Source organism: Cervus elaphus, chromosome 23, assembly GCF_910594005.1.
Source record: "Cervus elaphus chromosome 23, mCerEla1.1, whole genome shotgun sequence".
In the NCBI taxonomy this organism is placed as follows: Eukaryota; Metazoa; Chordata; class Mammalia; order Artiodactyla; family Cervidae; genus Cervus; species Cervus elaphus.
Window position 1 is genome coordinate 11,817,300 of NC_057837.1, and position 15,591 is coordinate 11,832,890.

Here is a 15,591-nt window from a genome sequence, read left to right on the forward strand (position 1 = left end):
GCGAGACCCGGGGGAACACAAGTCCTGTGTGGCCAGGAAGGCTGACCTTGTGCCCTCGGGACGTGCGTTGCAGGTACCAGTTGAAGAAGAAACTGAATCTCTTCAAGTTAACCCCCTTCATGGTCAACTCCGTCCTCACTGAAGGGAAGGGTGGCTTCATCAGGGCTAAGCTCGTGTGCAAGACTCTGGAAAACTTCTTTGCCTCGGCCGACGAGGAGCTGACAATCGATCATGTGCCTATCTGGTGCAAGAACAGCCAGGGGCAACGAGTCATGGTTGAACAGAGTGAAAAGCTGGTGAGTGGCTCAGTCTCCCTGGAGTTAAGGCTTGGGAGGATGAGGGTGTGACCTGGATTGGGTTGTCCCAGCCTTCAGTGTCTTCAGAGCTGCTGGCGGGAGGCAGAGGCGGAGGGAGGCCACGGGGCGGTGTGGCAGCAGGGTGTCCAGGGTCTTCTGTGAAGTGTGGTCCTCAGCCTGGCCTGCACTGCATCGACAGGGCTCCTGCCAGGGTTATCAGAGCTCAGCATGGGGTCTGCTAGTCCTAGGATCTAAGGATAAAGTATCTCTCTTCTAATTTTTATCAATTCTTTTCAATCATTGGCCATTTTTTTTTTCCTCACTCCCACTGCACAGCGTGTGGGATCCTAGTTCCCTGACCAGGGACCTAGCATGTGCCCCGTGTAGTGGAAGCACAGAGCCCTCATCTCCAGACTGCTAGGGAAGTCCCTGGCCACTCTTCTTATGAATATAGTCACTGTGGGTTGTAAATCTAGAGGAATCATCCAGCCTCTCCTGATTCATTGGATGCTGTGCTCCCTGAGAGATGCTCTGCCGCTGGGTGTGGTCCAGCCCCCGGCTGCTTGCCGTCTGCGCACCTGATGATGTCATGAGGCCCTCATGCAGCCTGGGGAGGTCAGGGACGGGCCGCCACTCACCATGTGCTGGAGCCTTTGCTCTGACCCCTGCACGTGCGCACGAACCCCTTATTCCTAGGCCTTGACCTCGGCGTCACCGTGTCACTTGCTTTCTAGAATGGAGTCCTCGAAGCGAGCCGGCTTTGGGACAACATGCGTAAGCTGGGCGAGTGCAAGGAGGAGGCTTACCATATGACACACGACGGTACGCGTGGCCCTGTCCTGACCCCTGACCCCACGTGGACCCACCGCATCCCATGTTCTGACTCTTGTGCCCCTTCTCCTAGGCTACTTGAAACTCTGGCAGCTCAGCAAGCCCCTCCTGGCCTCCTTTGATGCCATCTTTGTGGATGAGGCCCAGGACTGCACCCCAGGTAATAAAGCATTCGGGACACCAGTACTCTCAAACACACAGAAACTGCATCACGCATGTGTCAGAGGACGTGTGTGCAGTGAGTCTGTGGTTCTTATCTGTAGTAGGAGGAGAGGTGTCTGATGCTTAGTCACTCTGAAATCCTTTACTCTTTGACTCCAGCTTTCAACAGTCCCCCACATCTCTGCCCCCACCTCCACCCAGAGGAGGCTTATTTTCCTCTAAATATTTGCTTGGGTTATTCTTAAAATACTGGCTGAGCCTAGGTCATCACATTATTAGAACAAAGACTCATGCTGAAGGGAAAAGGTAGTCAATTCAGAGTGAACAATGTATTTTTTTTTCCTAGTGGCTGATAGAAAATAGTGTGACTTGGTAGGTCATCTTTAGGCCCCAAGTTATTATATTAAAGAGGATAATTGGCGTCATTTTATATTTCCTTTATGATTTCTTAGACACAATCACATATTCAGGAGTAAAAATAATCTGCATTCGTAGGATTAGAAACCATTTATCTGTTTTTATAAGCTTGTTTCTTTGGGACTTGTGGATGGTTCATGGTTAGGACACTGCACTTCCACTGTAGGGGACGCAGATTCAATCCCTAGTCGGAAACTAAGATCTCACATGCCTCACAGCATGTCCAGAAATAAATACATGAATGAAAATTGTTTCCTTGGACTGTGTACATGTACCCTGCAGGGAGGGATACCCTGCCATCCAGTGTGCAGGTGTTCTTGTCCTTTTCCTGTCGCCCATTTGGTGTGTTTTTGCTGTGTGGGTGGGCCTTGCGTCAGAGCGCTTACTTGCCCCTCTGGATTGCAGCCATCATGAACATCGTTCTGTCTCAGCCCTGTGGGAAGATCTTTGTGGGAGACCCCCACCAGCAGATCTACACCTTCCGCGGCGCCGTCAATGCTCTCTTCACGGTCCCTCACACGCATGTCTTCTATCTCACACAGGTAAGACTGTCTCTGCTTCCCAGCCCCCAGATGCGTGTACACACACACAACACACACACAAGCCTGTGTGGGGCTCCCCACCCCGGTTTTCCAGTGCTGCCTGTGTGCTGGGCCCTGTGCAAGGTTTCGTCTGAGCTCACAGTGTGCAGCAGATCCACACCTCTAAGTAGGGGCTCTCCGTGGTTCTCGGGGGTCTGCAGAGTCAGAACGGTTTTCAAAATAGTCACTTGCCTTTTGCGCCGTGTTGACATTTGCACTGATGATGCAGAGGTGGTAGTGAGCCACGGCCTCAGCTCCAGCCCGCCCTTGTAGTCTCTGTATTCTTCAACGCAAGGCACTCACTAAGAGCATCCCTGATAACAGAGGGTAGAAAGTTTCTGTCTTGCAAGCCCTCAGCCCGTCTCTCCAGCAGTCCGTGTGCGGAAGTGGGAAGTAGAGGGATGTCCTCCTGCCCCTGCGGTGTGCCGGCTGCTCTCTCACCTGGGGCACTTCTGTGACTGTGTTGTGAGCTCCACCGGCTGCTGCTTCCATTTGTACTTGAATGAACAGTCGACAGACCAACTCTGGTTGTTCAGACTTGGGGATTTGGCATTTTCTCAAGAATGAATGCGACAAGCCGCATCTTCAAGGGGAACAGCTAACACATGTGCATTGCCAAAAAAAAGTCTTGCTTTCAAGTGAAATCCAGACTTTGAAACACTAGTTTCCAGCAGGAGCACGGCAACCCCCGGAGCCTGTATTGCCCGGAAAGGCTTTTAAATACTCCAGTGTTTTCAGCACACGTCTGTGTGAGGCCGTCACACCAGGCTGGACACCCACAGAGCCCCGAGAATCAGCTCTTCTCTCTTAAGCTGGAAACTAAAGGCATTTGCTAAAATGTAAAAGCAGTGCCACTCTTGTCTCTAAATTTTTTTGGGTGGGGGGAGACTACAGTTTTTGAAAAATATGTACTTTGTGTTATCATGTAATGAGATTATTGTTGTTAATGTTTAAATAAACTAAAATTACTAATGTGGTAATTGTAGATAGATAAAACTCACCTAAATACAAGCTTCCTTGGGTCCTCGCTAGTTTTCTGAAGTATGAGGAAGTCCTGAGGCGGAAATCTGTGGGAACCACTGCTTTTAGGAAGCTCCCAGTTAGAGAACATGAGTGGTGGCGACACACACGGACATCGTCCACACCGTGAGTTCTGCTCACAGTGGGGAGCCCAGGAGCCCAGTCTGTGACCCTGTTCCCCAGGCTTTCTCTTATTGTTTGCTCTAGGGATCTAGGACGACGTCAGCACAGAGAAATTTTTTTTTAGCGGACGTTTTTAGTTTCAGATTTAGAAAAAAGTCGAGAAGACAGTTCTTCTCGACAGACAGTTCTTAAACACGCTGCACTCAGCGTCCTCCAGTACTCGGATGATGAGTTTGCCACAGTTAACGTGTCAGTGTGGGCACATTATTATCAACTAAAGTCCACAGTTTATTCAGACTCCCTGGTTCTTACAAATGTCCTTTCCCTGTTCCAGAATCTTACTCAGGTGACGCCACTGCCTTTATTTGTCAGGTCTTCCAGTCTCCTGGTGCCCGTGCTCTGTGGTTTCTCAGGCTTGCCTTGGGCCTGGTGACCTTGAAGGGCACCAGCTAGGCGTCTTGTCACATGCGCCTCTGCTGGCATTTGTCTGGTGGTTACACTGATACTTGGGTCCATACCATCAACCTGATTTACAACTGATGACGTTGTCTTGGCACCCTGGCTGAGCTGGGGTGTGGCAGGTGACTCTACCGTGAAGTGACCCCCCACCCCCACCTCCGGCTCCCCTTTCTACACTGTGTGCCCCAAAAGGAAGTCACGACTTGCAGCCCTCAGTTAAGAACAAGAGTTGGAATAGCCACATAGATTGTTTGGAATTCTTCTGTGAAGGAGATACTGTGTCTTCTCTTCAGTTTATTTATTCATTCATGTATTTGTTTGTATCAGTATGGGCTTGTGGATCTTGATAATTTGGGGATGGCTCACTTAGAACAGGAAACATCAAGATGGTGGAGTGGAGAACCCCATGAGCAGTATGAAAAGGTGAAAAGATAGGACCCTGAAAGATGAGCTCCCCAGGTCGGTAGGTGCCCAGTGTGCTGCCGGAGAAGAGCGGAGAAGTAGCTCCGGGAGGACTGCGGACACTGAACCCAAGTGGAAACAGTGCCAAGTTTTGGGTGTGTCTGGTGGTGGAAGTAAACTCCGACGCCATAAAGAACAACATGCACAGGAACCTGGAGCGTTAGGTCCCTGAATCAAGGTAAATTGGAAGTGGTAAAACAGGAGATGGCAAGAGAAAACATCGACATTTTAGGAATCAGTGAACTAAAATGGACCGGAATGGGCAAATTTAAATTTAGATGACCATTATATCTACTTCCATGGGCAAGAATCCCTTAGAAGAAAGAGAGTAGCCCTCTTGGTCAACAAGAGAGTGTAAAATGCAGTACTTGGGTACAGTCTGAAAAACGACAAAATGATCTCTGTTCGTTTCCAAGGCAAACCATTCAGTATCACAGTAATCCAAGTCTCTGCTCCAACCACTAATGCCAAAGAAGCTAAAGTTGACCGGTTCTATGAAGACCTACAAGACCTTCTAGAACACACCTTTTTATCATAGGGGTGAGTAAAAGTCACTCACTCATGTCCGACTCTTTGTGACCCCATGGAATATACAGTCCATGGAATTCTCCAGGCCAGAATACTAGAGTGGGTAGCCTTTCCCTTCTCCAGGGGATCTTCCCAATCCAGGGATCTAATCCAGGTCTCCTGCATTGCAGGCAGATTCTTTGCCAGCTGAGCCACTAGGGAAGCACAGAAATACTGGCGTGGGCTATCCCTTCTCTAGCGGATCTTCCTGACTCAGGAATCAAACCCGGTCACCTGCATTGCAGGCAGATTCTTTACCAACTGAACTTTCAGGGAAGCCTCATCATTGGGGACTGTAATGCAAAGGTAAGAAGTCAAAAGATAACTGGAGTAACCGGAAAGTTTGCCTTGAGTACAAAATGTAGCAGGGCGAAGGCGAACAGAGTTTTGCCAAGAGAATGCACCAGTCATAGCAAACACCCTCTTCCAACAGCACAAGAGACAACTCTACACATGGACATGACCAGATGGTCAATACCAAAATCAGATTGATTGTATTCTTTGCAGGCGAAGATGGAGAAGCTCTATAGATGCTCCATATAGAAAAACCCTATATAGATGGAGAAGCTCTCAGCAAAAATAAGACTGGGAGCTGACTGTGGCTCAGATCATGAGCTCCTATTGCAAAATTCAGACTTAACAGAGTAGGGAAAACCACTAGGCCATTCAGGTATGACCTAAATCAAATCCTTTACGATTATACAGTGGACGTGACAAACAGATTCAAGGGATTGAATCTGATAGAGTACCTGAAGAACTATGGATGGAGGTTCATTGCATTGTACAGGAGGCGGTGCTCAAAACCATCCCTAAGAATAAGAAATGCAAAAAGGCAAAATGGTTGTCTGAGGAGACCTTACACATAGCTGAGAAAAGAAGAGAAGCAAAAGGCAAAGGAAAAAAGGAAACATAAATCCATCTGAATGCAGAGTTCTGAAGAATAGCAAGGAGGAACAAGAAAGCCTAAGTGAACAATGCAAAGAAATAGAGGAAAACAATGGAATGGGAAAGACTAGAGATCTCTTCAAGAAAATTGGCGATAAAGAGGGAACATTTCTTACAAAGATGAGTACAATAAAGAACAGAAATGGTATGGACCTAACAGAAGCAGAAGAGATTAAGAAGAGCAAAAGTACACAGAACTATACAAGAAAGATCTGAATGACCCAGGTAACCATGATGGTGTGATCACTCACCTAGAGCCAGACCTCATGGAGTGTGAAGTCAAGTGGGCCTTAGGAAGCATCACTGCAAACAAAACTAGTGGAGGTGATGGAATTCCAGCTAGGCTGTTTCAAATCCTAAAAGATAATGCTGTGAAAGTGCTGCACTCAGTATGCCAGCAAATTTGGAAAATTCTGCACAGTTGCACTCATTCCTCATGCTAGCAAGGGAATGTTCAAAATCCTGCAAGCAGTATGTGAGCCAAGAACTTCCAGATGTTTAAGCTGGATTTAGAAAAGGCAGAGGAACCAGCGATCAAATTGCCAACATCCTATGATTGTTGGATCATAGAAAAAGCAAGAGAATTACAGAAAAATGTCTGCTTCTGCTTCACTGACTATGCTAAAGCCTTTGACTGTGTGAATCACAATAAATTTGTGGGGAAAATTCTTAAAGAGATGGGAATACCAGACCACCTGACCTGCCTCCTGTGAAATGTTTATGCAGGTCAAGAAGCAAAAGTTAGAACCAGACCTGGAACAACAGACTGGTTCCAAATCAGGAAAGGAGTACATCAAGGCTGTATATTGTCACCCTACTTATTTAACTTACATGCTGAGTACATTATGAAAAATGCTGGGCTGGCTGAAACACAAGCTAAGATTGCAGGGAGAAATATCAATAACCTCAGATATGCAGATGATATCACCCTTATGGTAGAAAGCGAAGAAGAACTAAAGAGTCCCTTGATGAAAATGAAAGAGGAGAGTGAAAAAGCTGGCTTCAAATTCAACATTCAAAAAACAAAGATTATCGCATCCGATCCCATCACTTCATGGCAACTAGATGGGGAAACAATGGAAACAATGACAGGCTTTATTTTGGGGGGCTCCAGAATCACTGCAAATGGCGACTGCAACCATGAAATTAAAAGACACTTGCTCCTTGGAAGAAAAGCTATGACCAACCTAGGCAGCATGTTGAAAGCAGAAACATTACTTTTCCGGCAAAGGTCCATCTAGTCAAAGCTGTGGTTTTTCCAGTAGTCATGTATGGATGTGAGAGTTCAACCATAAAGAAGCTGAGTGCCGAAGAATTGATGCTTTTGAACTCAGGGGGTGTTCGAGATGACTCTTGAGAGTCTCTTGGACTGCGAGGAGATCAAACCAGTTCATCCTAAAGGAAATCAGCCCTGAATATTCATTGGAAGGACTGATGCTGAAGCTGAAACTCCAATACTTTGGCTACCTGGTGGGAAGAGGTGACTCACTGGAAAAGACCCTGATGCTGGGAAAGATTGAAGGTGGTAGGAGAAGGGGACGACAGAGGACGAGATGGTTAGAAGGTATCACCAACTCAATGGACATGAGTTTGAGCAAACTCCGGGAGACGGTGAAGGACAGGGAAGCCTGGTGTATGCATTCCATGGGGTCGCAAAGAGTCAGACACGAGTGATCAACTCTGAACAAGCACCGCTTAGAATAGTTCTGTAGCAGCAGAGTACTGCTTGTTGAAAATCTCACTCTCCTTCAACTGTGTTCTTGCTGGTCACCCAAATATGTAGTACTTCTTTACCTCAAGTTGTAAATGGGTGAGAAAAGGCAGTAAACACCATGAGTTTGGGCAAAAGCACTGACTTTCCAGCTGCAGAGGTCAAGGAATTAGTGCACTGGGTGCTTCTTCGAAGGGTAGGAAATTACTTTGCCACATGCAGTGGGCAGGGAGGGGGCAGGAAATGCTCAGGACTTGGTGATCTTTCTCACGGCTTGTAAAGTAGAGCAATGGTTTTATTTATTTATTTTTCCCCGAGAAACACTGTGCTCGGTGCAGTAAGGAATAGCTGTGGGTAATGCTGTGTGTTGTGACATCCACTTTCATGTCATCTGTGGCCAAGCATTGCAGAAGCCGTGCCTTCCTCAGTGGGGCAGTGGCTTCACATTGGTGTTGAAGGAGCCTCATGGGGCGGGGCCTTGATCTTCTGTGTGTGATTTATGTGATTTATGCTGCTTCTTTAGGTGGTGTTTGGAAAGAATGAGGGATTTGCTTAAAAGGAAAGTCTGCTGCTGGTCTCAGGGAACAAAGGGGCTGAGAGGGTCCTGAGAGTCCACACCCCACGTCCTTCTTCATGGGTTGCTCTTCCTGTTTGTGGCGAGGCACGGGGCTTTATGAAAGTGTGTGGCGGAGGATTCATCCGGCAGAGAGAAGGGGCAAGGGAGGGGGTTGGAGGCCAGGCAGGTGAGATAGGAGGCAGGGGTTTCTGAGTTAATGCTGGGAGCAGCGATAAGAGTGTAGAAAATGTGGTGAAAAGATTGTCAGAGTTTGGATTCAGGGGCAAGAGGTAAAGACAGATAGGTCAGTCTCAGGTTTCAAGATAAGAAAATGCTGTTTTGAAAACTTAGAATAGTGATGTCTGCCTGTGAGGCTCCTGTTCCATGTAAGTGGCTGTGCAGTAGGGAATTTCCAAGGATCCTCTCAAGGTTGGGCGAATCAGGGATGCGCAGTGAGGTTTGGAGAGGCCAGACCTCGGTGGTGACAGCAGTGTGTTCTCATTCTTTGGTGGGTGCTAACACCATCTGTTCTGTTCTTCTCCCAGAGTTTCCGGTTCGGTGTGGAGATAGCCTACGTGGGAGCTACCATCTTGGATGTCTGCAAGCGAGTGAGAAAGAAGACATTGGTTGGAGGCAACCATCAGAGTAAGGCTGCAGTTCCTTGTGTTTGTTACACAGATTAGCTTACCTCGTGGCCTGGATCTGCCCCAGAGTTTGTGCTCTCTCCCTCAAGGTGGCATCCGGGGTGACACGAAGGGGCAGGTGGCTCTTCTGTCCCGCACCAACGCCAACGTGTTTGACGAGGCCGTCCGGGTCACAGAGGGAGAGGTGCCTGCCCGGATTCACTTGATCGGGGTAGGAGTGTGTGTCTGTCCTCAGCTCTCACATGGAAACTTCACTCACACACAGAGCTGATGAAAGTGCCCCACGCACTCAGACTTATCCTGCACGTAGGAGTTGGGGTGACTGTCCCACATCTGTGCTGGGAGATGCTCCCCCCGGCTGTTCAGCTCCAGCGAGTCCTGTAAAGTAAGGCCCAGCAAGGACCACGGACCTTTTCCCCTGCTCTCTAAAAAAAGTGCATGCCCTTCTTGCCTGTATGCACACACAAAAGCTCATTGCATTTATGCTCTGGGTGCAGTTTGAGAGTCGGTTCCAAGAAGCCAGCTCATTTCACAATCCCACCTGTACATCCTCTTTACTTTGTCTTGTTAACAACAGTAACAAAGACAAAAAATGCAAAGATGCCCAAAATTTCACCAGCAAACTTTTTTCAGGGGATTAAATCGTTTGGATTGGACAGAATCATTGATATTTGGACACTTCTGCAGCCAGAGGAAGAACGGAAGAAACGTGAGTACTGCCTGGCCACGTGGTAAGCACAGGCACCCTGGTGTCGAGCGGGATGTGGACAGGAGCACTGCGTTGCTTGTCATCTGCCCTGGAGGAGCCGATGTGCTGCTTCTGGCAGTGGCGCGGTGCCTGAGGCCACCTGTTCTCAGAGGCAGTGACAGCTCTTCCCAGGCTCTGTTCTTGGGAGTCTCGATCTCTCTCTCACCTGCAGCCATCATCCTCACCCTCTTTCTGTTCCGTCTGCCTGACGACCTCGCACATGGTGATTTCCACCTGGGCCCTGTGTGATCGTCTCTAACACTTCCATAGCACGCTTGCTTTTTCATTACTGCATTATTTCAAATCCCCAACAAGCGGGGGTCTCAAGGGCAGGCCTCTTGACCCTGAACTTGATGCACAGGTCACTGTGCTGACTCACCCCGGCGCCCACGGCAGGTCATTGGTGCCGTCAGGCCTGGACCCAGGTCTCCAGCTCTGAGACCACTCATTTGTCTCGTGGTCCGTTAGGAATGTGGAACTGCCACCCCCGAGCATGGCTGTAGCTGTATCTCCCTGACGCACATGCACGTTCCCTCTAGGAAACCTCGTCATTAAAGACAAGTTCATCAGGAGGTGGGCACACAAAGAGGGCTTCAGCGGCTTCAAGCGGTACGTGACCGCGGCTGAGGACAAGGAGCTGGAAGCCAAGATCGCAGTCGTGGAGAAGTACAACATCCGCATTCCAGAGCTGGTGGCAAGGATAGAACGGTGCCACATAGAGGACTTGGACTTCGCAGGTGAGGACGTGGGACGGAGGCAGCCTCTGGGCCTCTTGCCAGTGTGGACGTCACTGACCGGGGCGACCGCACCAGCCGAGGGGAGCTGGGCTGCCTTCCTCCCGCTCCCCTCTATTTCTGCTCTTCTTCCAGCTGGAAGAAGGGGCTCCTGAGCCCCAGCTCTGCCACCATGTGACCCTGGGCAAGCCCCTGCCCTCCCCTGGGCCTCTGTCCCCTCGTGTGCAGAAAGCAGGTGGCAGGTAGTAGCCATGAGCTCCGGACTGGACTCTGCTGTGTATCCAACCCCTGCAGTGGGTTTCTCATTCCCCTCATCTGTTTACTGTCTCCCTCCTCTTTCTTTTCAAACTGCGGTTCCCTCTCCTGCAGCGCTGCACCCAGGCGAGAAGATGCAGTCAGGGCAGCATACACTTTTCTCCCCTCTCCTGTCTCCCCCTGCCTGCCCCGGGCTGATGGTCGGCTGTGTTTCTGTGCAGAGTACATCTTGGGTACCGTGCACAAGGCCAAGGGCCTGGAGTTCGACACCGTGCACGTCCTGGATGATTTTGTGAAAGTGCCCTGTGCCAAGCACAACCTCGCACAGCTGCCCCACTTCAGAGTCGGTGAGCAGACGGAGTCCTCGCTGTGGGGCTGCCTTGCTTTTTCCGGGATGGTGTGGCCTCTTGGAAGGATCCTCCTAGAACAGAAAGGTCCTCCTGGTCCTAAATTTGTTATTCTTAGACTGGTTTTTAGAAGAACTGAGCTTCCAGGGCCTACCTCCGTCAGGCTTCTCCAAGGGCAGGTGTGCTTATCGCGTCTTGGTTTTTCCCCATCAGACAGAAGCTCTAAATCATAGTTTACCTACCCACCAGGGTGTTTTTTCTGTAATTTTTTTTTATTAAAGAAGCCTGAGAATCTTAAAAGGCGTCAATATACACTATCATTTGTCTTCTTTTGTATCAGTTTGTACTTGAGGCTACCTGTTAAACTCTAAGCATCAGTGCTGTTGATTTGAGGTTTAAGTCTTAGAATGAAACCATTTGATGTCTTCCTATAAACAGATAAAATCTCTCTCTTAGTCATGGAATCAAAATTTGGGTCATAGCCTGCATGGGCGAGCCCCAAATAGAAATACTAAAAATTCCTTATCTCTATCAAATATATTCCTAAAACAAGAGGAAGACATAGTGTTGAACATATATTGCTGTGGAGCGGGGAGACACAGTGGCCATAGAGAGATACCAGCTGCTCTGTCTTGAGGAAGTGAAGTTTATTTAATAATGTAATAGAGTGTGGCCACACGCAGCCCTGAGCACGAGACGATCGCTGTGCCTTACGATTACTGCCGGACTGTTAGTAGTCCTGCTCTCTCATTAGTTGGCGCCGCAGTGGCCCCTCCCACAGGCAGCCAGCTGTCAGGGAGCGACTTTTAGCGGTCCATTCAGCCAGCTGTCAGCGGAGTGGTGGTCATCAGGAGGAGAGTGAGGTAAGAGGCCGAGCCTGGCTTTCTCCCTGGGGCCCTTCGGCTCACCCGGCCCAGGGAACAGGCTGGGGGCCTTGTCCTGCAGGGCTCCAGAGCCTTCACCAGGACTGCACCCTGACTGGGCCCACACCTTGAGGTGGTGACCCGGTCCCTGATCCCCGCCTCTGAGACCTCACGGCCGCGGCTGTCTGCGTGTGTCACGGTCTGTGGGGCCTGCCCCCACCGTACTGGCAGCCTGCGGAGGCAGAGGGCCGTTAGGACCTGGGTGCCCAGCTCCCTCAGCGATGGCAGCTGGTCGGGGTCTGGAGGCCTGGCCCTGAGGGAGCTGCCAGCCGAGATTTGCCTCCTGTCAGCCAGGACCAGACCTTAGAGGGTGACGGTTTTGCCTGGGGACTGTGTCCTTTCTTGTCAGAACAGAGCATATTATTCAGTTGGTGGAGGTTTACAGGACCATCGTTCCCTGACCATGACCTGACCTCAGGAACACAGGCTCTGCCACCAAGATGTTTGCAACAACTCACTCCCCCCTCCCTTCCCTTCCCTAGAAAAGGGCTTTGCTGAGAGTTCTCGGGGAGTTTGGGCTGTTTAGGGCACAAGCCATCCAACTCCTTGCGGGGCCCTGCATTAAACCCTTCTCTGCTCCAAAGTTCAGTGCCGTGGTGTTTGGCCTCATCCTGTGCCCACCCTTCTAAGGCAGATGGCACAGCTCTTCATGTGTTCCCAGACCCCCACCCCTTGAGAAGGGCTTCTATGTGCAGGCAACTGACAGGGCGGAAACCACATGAGCCCATCCAGACTGGCTGAGGGAGAGGGACGGCGTGTGGGGGGAAGAGCATAGCCCCGAGACAGGAGGCTCAGCTGCCCCAAGACCCTTGTGCGGCTGTGGCTGAGGCCTGTCTGTCCAGGGACTTCACCTCCATCAGCCTGATTTCTGCCAGCCTCCTGGTTGCCTTGACGATGCACCAGGCACGTCACTGGTGACCATGCACCAGGTGCTGGGTGACCAGTGAATAAGCCCCCAGGACTTGCCAGAGGCAGCACAAACAGGAACTCCAGGTCCTGTGCCCCTTGTCTTGTAGGGTTTTGTTTGTTTCTGGAGTTGGTGTTTGTAGGAAAGCTTTGTTTATGAAGCCAACAGATCTTTAGGGGTTTTTGCTGGGTGGGTGGGGAGTAGTAAACGTTTAGATGAGAACGTAAACTTTCATAAGCAGGCTTGTGTGTTGATATATTTTTTTCCCTTTTCTTTCTTTAGAGTCGTTTTCTGAGGATGAGTGGAATTTACTGTATGTAGCTGTAACTCGTGCCAAAAAGCAGCTCATCATGACCAAATCTCTGGAGAACATTTTGACTTTGGCTGGGGTAAGCACAGACGGTTGTTTGCTGACTCCAGCTTTATAGATAAGCCTGGCATTTCTTAGTCTCTAAACCAGTACCCCAGAGAGTGAAGTAGGAGAGTAAATTTTATGTACAAATAATCTCTATCTGTTGTGTGAGGTTCTGTATGAACTTTGATCTTATGTTTTCTTAGAACCTGCAGCGTGGTTTTCTTGTAGAACCTGTGTTATGGTAGTGGTTAGATCTGTAGCAAAAGCATATTATCACTGGCAACTGATAACAGATGGCTTGTAGAGTACTGATACTATTTCACAACATGGGTTACTTGAAGAAATCTGAAACATTTTAATGTTGAGACAATGATATATTGCAGTCCTACATCTGCATGTGTTTGGAGTCCATGTCTCTGAAACAACGGGGACTTTCTTTCATATCCACAGCCCCCGTTATTGTATCTTATAACATTTATGGTGATTCCATATGACCTCTACCACTCAATCTATAATCATAATTTTATGATTATCTCAGAAATGTCTTTTTACAGCTGATTCATTCAGATCAGGACCCAAACAGACATTTGGTTATTAGGTCTCTTGAAAGTGAAAATTAAGTCGCTCAGTCATGTCTGACTCTTCGCGACCCTGTGGACTATAGCCCACCAGGCTCCTCCATCCATGGGATTCTCCAGGCAAGAATACTGGAGTGGGTTGCCATTTCCTTCTCTAGAGGATCTTCCCGACCCAGGGATCGAACCCAGGTCTCCCGCACTACAGGCAGACGCTTTAACCTCTGAGCCACCAGGGAAGATCTCTTAAGCTGCTTTATTTAGAGCAGCCCAGGACCCCTCCCTCATCCCTGACGCTTCTGACTTTTTGTGGAAACTGCGTCAGTTGTTCCCCAGAGCGTCCTCTGTTCTGCGTTTGTTCTGCTGTCGCCTGCCATCACGGAAAGTCACCTGAGGGGCATGACTGAGTTGGGGTCTAACTGTGCTGGCAGGAACCCTCCACGGTGCGGGGGCAGCAGGCTTCCCTCTGTGCTGTATCCCGTCAGGAGGCATTGGTTTCCGATTCTCTCCCTCTTACTGATGCTCAAACTGTTCACCTTTTTAGCAGACAGAGCTAGGAAATCCATATTTTTGATACTGATCCTTTCAATTCCAGTTTCTAATTTAAACTTCTTGTTAAATGCAACACAGATACATAAAATAGACATGCAGGTGCAACTAGCAGGAGGTGGGCTGCCCTCTGGCTGTGCTGTTGGGAACTGGTGGCCAATTGCATTTATAATCCTTGTCATTTGTGGTTCTCCAGCCCAGTCCTTTAAGGATTTTTACTTTTTTATACAGTACACACTCTACTTTCTTTTACATTTGAATCTTTTCTCTTACACTGAAAATCTTGGTTCTGAACCATATTTATTAATTACTTATTTACATTATTCTCTGTGTAAAAGTTTTCAAGTAGTGCCAATATTACTGTTGACAGAATACTGTGTGGAATTAAAGATTTCCTAACAGCTCTCTCTGTCAATATTCCACTGAAGATGTGTAGTCAGAGTACAGTGTTTTGAAGTACCATGCTTGAAATGAGTCTTTTCCCCTCTGTGTGACTGTGTCACCAGTTTAAGCGCAGGTAGACATATTTGTTTATCTGCAGCCCCTACAGGGATTGCTGTCCTTCTTCATTATCTTTTTTGAATGTGTAAAGTTTATGTATTCTGAAATCAGAACTTTGTAACAGGTGTCCTCTGAGAAGTCTTGTTCCCTCCCTAGCTCCTGTAGACATTTATCTTCTTCCATCATTGATAGCTAGTTTTTAAAAATTAGTTTTTGATATTTCCTTTTGCAGATATCAACTAATATGTATAGATGTATTTTTTAATTCTCCTTTTCCATGAAATGTAGCATTCTATAATATTCTTACCTCATTTTTTATCAGTTTCTAAAGCTTTTTCTCCTCCTTTTTACAGCTGAGTATTATTCACTGCATCCATCTGACATGATTTATATAGTGCCTCACCCATGGATGTTGGATGTTTTCCAGTCTTTTACTTTTAATACTTTTGCCACCATTCATGATCTTAGGCACAAATCATTTTCTGTTTTAGCTAATACATCTTGGGGATACAATTCTACAGTCAGAATTTGTGGGTAAAGGATAATGAATGTATCACTTTTCTAGGTATTGCCATATTCATCACAGGAATTGTATGTCTTGGAGTCCCACAAGTTTTATGTTAAGAGTCTAGCAGACTTTTTAAAGCTAACTGGAAGCATGTCAGTTGCTCATGCACATATTTTATAGGGAAAATGAGCTTTCTCCAAGGAAAAAAGAACATGGACTCTGGAGAAGTACTTCCTTCTCACTAAGGCTGGTTAGGAGACATCTGTTGGTCCAGGGGCTCCAAGGAGGCCCCGAAAGTACAGCCGTTTGTGTGACCAGATGACTCAGTCTGAAGGACCTTGCGTGAGGAAAGGACTTCTGCTTTTTCTCTGTTGTGGCTTATGAATCCATGTGGGAGCATCCTGTTTCAGACATG

At 48.3% G+C, this 15,591-nt stretch overlaps 1 protein-coding gene across 5 annotated transcripts in view; it reads left to right on the forward strand.

Moving 5' to 3' along the window:
- FBH1 (F-box DNA helicase 1) overlaps positions 1-15,591 on the forward strand; it is a 38,148-nt gene that overhangs the window by 20,592 nt on the left and 1,965 nt on the right. For 4 of the 5 annotated variants that reach the window (XM_043883525.1, XM_043883522.1, XM_043883524.1 and 1 more), the window contains 10 exons: positions 74-296; positions 1,031-1,118; positions 1,201-1,287; positions 2,112-2,248; positions 8,676-8,775; positions 8,864-8,985; positions 9,408-9,483; positions 10,062-10,259; positions 10,733-10,858; positions 12,971-13,077. In XM_043883525.1, coding sequence (XP_043739460.1) covers positions 74-296; positions 1,031-1,118; positions 1,201-1,287; positions 2,112-2,248; positions 8,676-8,775; positions 8,864-8,985; positions 9,408-9,483; positions 10,062-10,259; positions 10,733-10,858; positions 12,971-13,077 — 1,264 coding nt within the window. The remainder of the gene's footprint in view (positions 1-73; positions 297-1,030; positions 1,119-1,200; positions 1,288-2,111; positions 2,249-8,675; positions 8,776-8,863; positions 8,986-9,407; positions 9,484-10,061; positions 10,260-10,732; positions 10,859-12,970; positions 13,078-15,591) is intronic. The other variant, XM_043883523.1, reaches the window with a different exon arrangement.